Source organism: Notothenia rossii, assembly GCF_949606895.1.
Source record: "Notothenia rossii genome assembly, chromosome: 10".
In the NCBI taxonomy this organism is placed as follows: domain Eukaryota; kingdom Metazoa; phylum Chordata; class Actinopteri; order Perciformes; family Nototheniidae; genus Notothenia; species Notothenia rossii.
In genome coordinates this window covers 61,142,365-61,146,631 of record NC_136908.1, presented here as the reverse complement: position 1 = coordinate 61,146,631, position 4,267 = coordinate 61,142,365, and the positions used below count along the sequence as shown (strand labels likewise).

At 41.3% G+C, this 4,267-nt stretch overlaps 1 protein-coding gene across 1 annotated transcript in view; it reads left to right on the top strand.

The window, feature by feature from the left end:
* Positions 1-3,444: 3,444 nt before the first annotated feature.
* kcnc2 (potassium voltage-gated channel, Shaw-related subfamily, member 2) overlaps positions 3,445-4,267 on the top strand; it is a 70,605-nt gene continuing 69,782 nt past the window's right edge. The window contains exon 1 of the mRNA XM_079654388.1: positions 3,445-4,267. This exon is cut by the window's right edge and continues 330 nt beyond it. Coding sequence (XP_079510514.1) covers positions 4,046-4,267 — 222 coding nt within the window. The 5' untranslated portion in view covers positions 3,445-4,045.

The window sequence follows — 4,267 nt, the reverse complement described above, 5'->3', positions numbered from 1 at the left end:
CTTTAGGTGATAGTAAGCTGATTTAGTAACTGTTTTAACGTGACTGTTGAAACTCAGGTCAGACTCCATGGCTACACCTAGATTTCTGGCTTTATCTGTTGTTTTGAACATTGCAGACTGAAGCTCAGCGCTAACTTTTAAACGTTCTGCCTTGGCTCCAAAAACCATTACCTCAGTTTTATCTTTGTTCAATTGGAGAAAGTTCTGACACATCCAGTCATTGATTTGTTCAATGCACTTTCTCAGTGTTTGAATTGGAGCATAGTCTCCTGGTGAAATGGTTATGTACATTTGGGTGTCATCCGCATAGCTATGGTAACTTATTTTGTTGTTTTTCATTATCTGAGCCAGTGGTAGCATGTAGATGTTAAAGAGAAGAGGCCCCAAGATGGAGCCTTGGGGTACCCCACATGTCATATTTGTCAACTCAGATGTGTATTTACCTATAGAAACAAAGTTGTTTTCTGTCCTTTAAGTAGGATTCAAACCAATTTAGAACAGTCCATTTATGATTGGTTAAGACTAGCTGAAGAGTCCATGGTTTAGACTTGGTTCTCTTTGGTAGGTAAGCAGACATAGAAAAAAGTCTCTTGGCAACACGATCCTCCAATCAGCATTCGACCGGCCAGTGGAAGTCCCTCCCTACTCTGTCGCCATCATACGAGAATATAGTAACTGTTCTAAAGTATAATTGATCGGAAAAACCACCTGATTGTTAAACAAAAATAAATTGGATTCATATTGCATGTGTGTCATAATGATGGCATGTTCTCTGAACGTAACTTCTTATATTCTTACATGTCACTTTCACCATTTTCCCTTTGGAAAGTGTAACACCTCTCATTTGCTCCTCCAGTTTCACAGAGGGTGATCCTGCACTGGATTTCTGCTGCAGGAATAGTTGTTGTTCCCTTTCTATCCTGCAGATGGCGCCACTTGAACACAGCTACAGACAATAAGGTACCTGACACTCTGTACTGTAAAACATATTGCTTATTTAGGGAATACTTAGTTTTCATTCATTATTTATAAATCAAATAGATTTATGTAGGATTGACTGTTTAAATGCCATCAAACTGAAGCTCCTTTTCTCATTCTTTCCCAAAAGTAGAGTAAACCTCCTTTACCGATTCGGAAATAGAGACCCCAAAGTAACGTAGTGAAATAAACCACGCCCTCCCATCATAACTTATAATTAGAGTTTATTAATTACTTTCCGTCATGCAGCGGAGGAAAGGGATCTGGGGTTCAACGTAAATTAGGTTGTCTCTCTCAATTAGTAAAGCGACATTTAATCAGCTCTCCTTTCTTCCACTGGGAATCCTGCCTAATTCCATCCAAGGGCCTGTGGTTAAGGGGGATATTGTTTATTTTATTTTATTATTTACTCAACGGTAGGGCCTGAAGATGGAAGTATTTGCAGCAGATCCTGCAGGGTCTGCAAAAAACAAATCCTAATTTCCTCCACCGCTTCCTCGAGGGCTTTGCTGGACTTCTAATCACACCAAAACATATTCTCAAAGGTGTCAAAGCATTGATAAAGTGTAACAGTTAAAATGCTCGTTAATCACACTGATTTCTTGGCTGTAGTCATTGCTTATGTGATAGACTTTTACCCGTATTACCCACATCTTATTGGTTGTCTTGCCTCAGTCAGGGCATTGTAAATGTGTTGTGGAAATAGCAGACCGATACATGTATAACAGTTGTTTTATCTGCTTTCATAGCAAAATCGACCTTGTTGTCTAATTATCACAATACATGTATGACACATTCGTCAGACTAAACCTCACCAACTGTCAACTTATTTTTTTTCATACCACTATGGGTCATGTTTGTAGAAAGGCGTCCCGTTTTCTTTCTTCCGCATGGACCAGGCAGGGAGAAAACAGAATAAGACACACTTTTGCGAGTCTTTCCACTGTTCCAGCAATCAAGACAGTTTAAAAGAGAGACCGAATATGTGACGGATATAGAGAACAAGTAACCACAGGAACGGTTGAAAAGGCATACTTGTGTGCTGGCAATGATAAAGGAATGAATTGACTATTTGAGGGGTTTACTCGTGTTTAAAATACCTGCATATACGCGCACATTTTTGTGGGAACAGGCTTACATTGAAATATACCTCATCATGTAAGTGCTATTTTAAGGAGCTTCTGAAATGATTCAAGAAACTTCCTATGGAGGGAACTTTGGGATGTTAGCCTTCAGACCATTTACATGCACACAAACCTATATTACACAGAGGAAAGGGAACACCGCAAAAAGAAGAATAGGTCCTATTTAAAAATCTATTCCAAGTCCATTTAACAAATACTGAACCGACTGTGGCCATATTCTTTAATTGCATATGATTTTTCATGTTAAATAAAAATAAGAGTATAGAGCCGTCTTTTCTTTTCACATTATCCTCTACCTAGAAATCAAAGAACGTATTCATATCATGCCCCATTTTTGCATTTGTGATTGATGTTATTCTGGACCTGATTTTGAAGCAGCCAAGGCTCCAGTCCCTGCCTCCTCTGAGACTGGTCCTGTGGCTCTACTTTGGAAAATGGACTGGCCAAGGACCTTGTCTTTCCTATAGACTGTTTCTTTTTTTTTACTCTCCAGTTCCCGATAGAGATCAGCAATCTGGCTGCTCTATTTTTAGTGAAGATATTAGAGCGAGGGAGAAAACAGACTCTAAATGCTCTTTGCTTCAGGTATCGGTCAGTGAGAGTCCAAAAGCCTCATCTTCTTTGATGCATGGCCTGATTACTAAAACATTAATGCTGAGTAATGTTCAGCCATTTATACTTAGGTACAATTTACAGGGACTTGTACCTTACTTGAGTATTTACATTGTTTGCGTTTGTGTACTTTAATCCCTTCAGTTACTTCACAGATGTGGATGAATGATGTGAAATATAATCAAGTGTTGAATCAGACTTTAGTTCCACCTGGAGTAAATTCACAAGCTACCCTGCAGTATACAAAGTCATTCAAACTAGCTGCACCTTTACCAGCTTTGAGAACACTTTCATGATCAATCATTATAAAACATATCATATATATTATTCTGAAATGGACCAATCTGCACAATGACTACTTTTACTGTCGCTATATTTCACTATATTTTGATGAGAATACTTTTCTACTTTTACTTGAGGAACATTTTGAATGCAGGACTTTTACTGAAACAGAGTATTCCTACACTCTGGTACTTCTACATTTACTCAAGTACAAGATCTGAGTATTTCTTCCACCTCTGGTTGCGTTACTTTCCGAAATGAGTTTCGTGTTTTTTTACGTTACATACATTTGAGTAACGACCTCGAAACTGACGAACAGTTGTGCGTCTTTGGAGAGGGCAGGGATTCAGGAGACGCGCAACGGCAGCAGCGTAGTCTGTTTGGAGCCACTGGTTGAGATCATTGAACACTCAGAGCACTGTGTGAACGGATTATGGGATACAAATCGACTACCTCCACTTACCTAATGATGGAAACCCCACTTTCTATCCCTAAATAGCCACTAAAGCGTCGGATGAGTGACAACAGAGATGCTGCGAACAACGGTCGAAATCCTGGAGCGTCTTTTTTTATGTCTTGGACTGTGGGTGTGTGATCACTGAACACTCAGAGCACTGTCTGAACGGATTGTGGGATAAAAATTGGCACATTCACCTACCAAAATGATGGACACCCCAATCCCCCCCCTCTAAATAGCACCTAAAGCGTCGGTTGAGTGGGATCGGAGATGCTGCGAACCACAACAATCCTGGAGCGTCTTTTTTGAAGAGCACTGTGGGTGTGTGCACTGTCTGACCGGATTGTGGGATACAAATCGACCACTTCCACCTTCCAAATTATGGAAACCTAACCTCATCCCCCTAAATAGCCACAAAAGCATCGGATGAGTGAGACCAGACATGCATTTCTTGCTTTTTTGATCGGGGCTGTGGGTGTGTTTTACGCGCAGGGCTCGTCGTTTCGTCCGGACTTGCTGCTCGCCAAAACTTCCCCCCTGCTTCCCATCAAGTCATGTCTGATACACAGCGATGGGCAAGTTTGACGACAACGAGAGGATAATCCTCAACGTGGGGGGCACCAGGCACGAGACGTACAAAAGCACCCTGAAAACACTGCCGGGCACGCGCTTGGCCCTGCTTGCCTCCGACTCGGACATCGACTCGGTGCTGGATCAGCTGCAACAAGTGCCGGGGTTTATAGAGTACAATGCGCGGACAAACGAGTACTTCTTCGACCGCCACCCGGGGGTT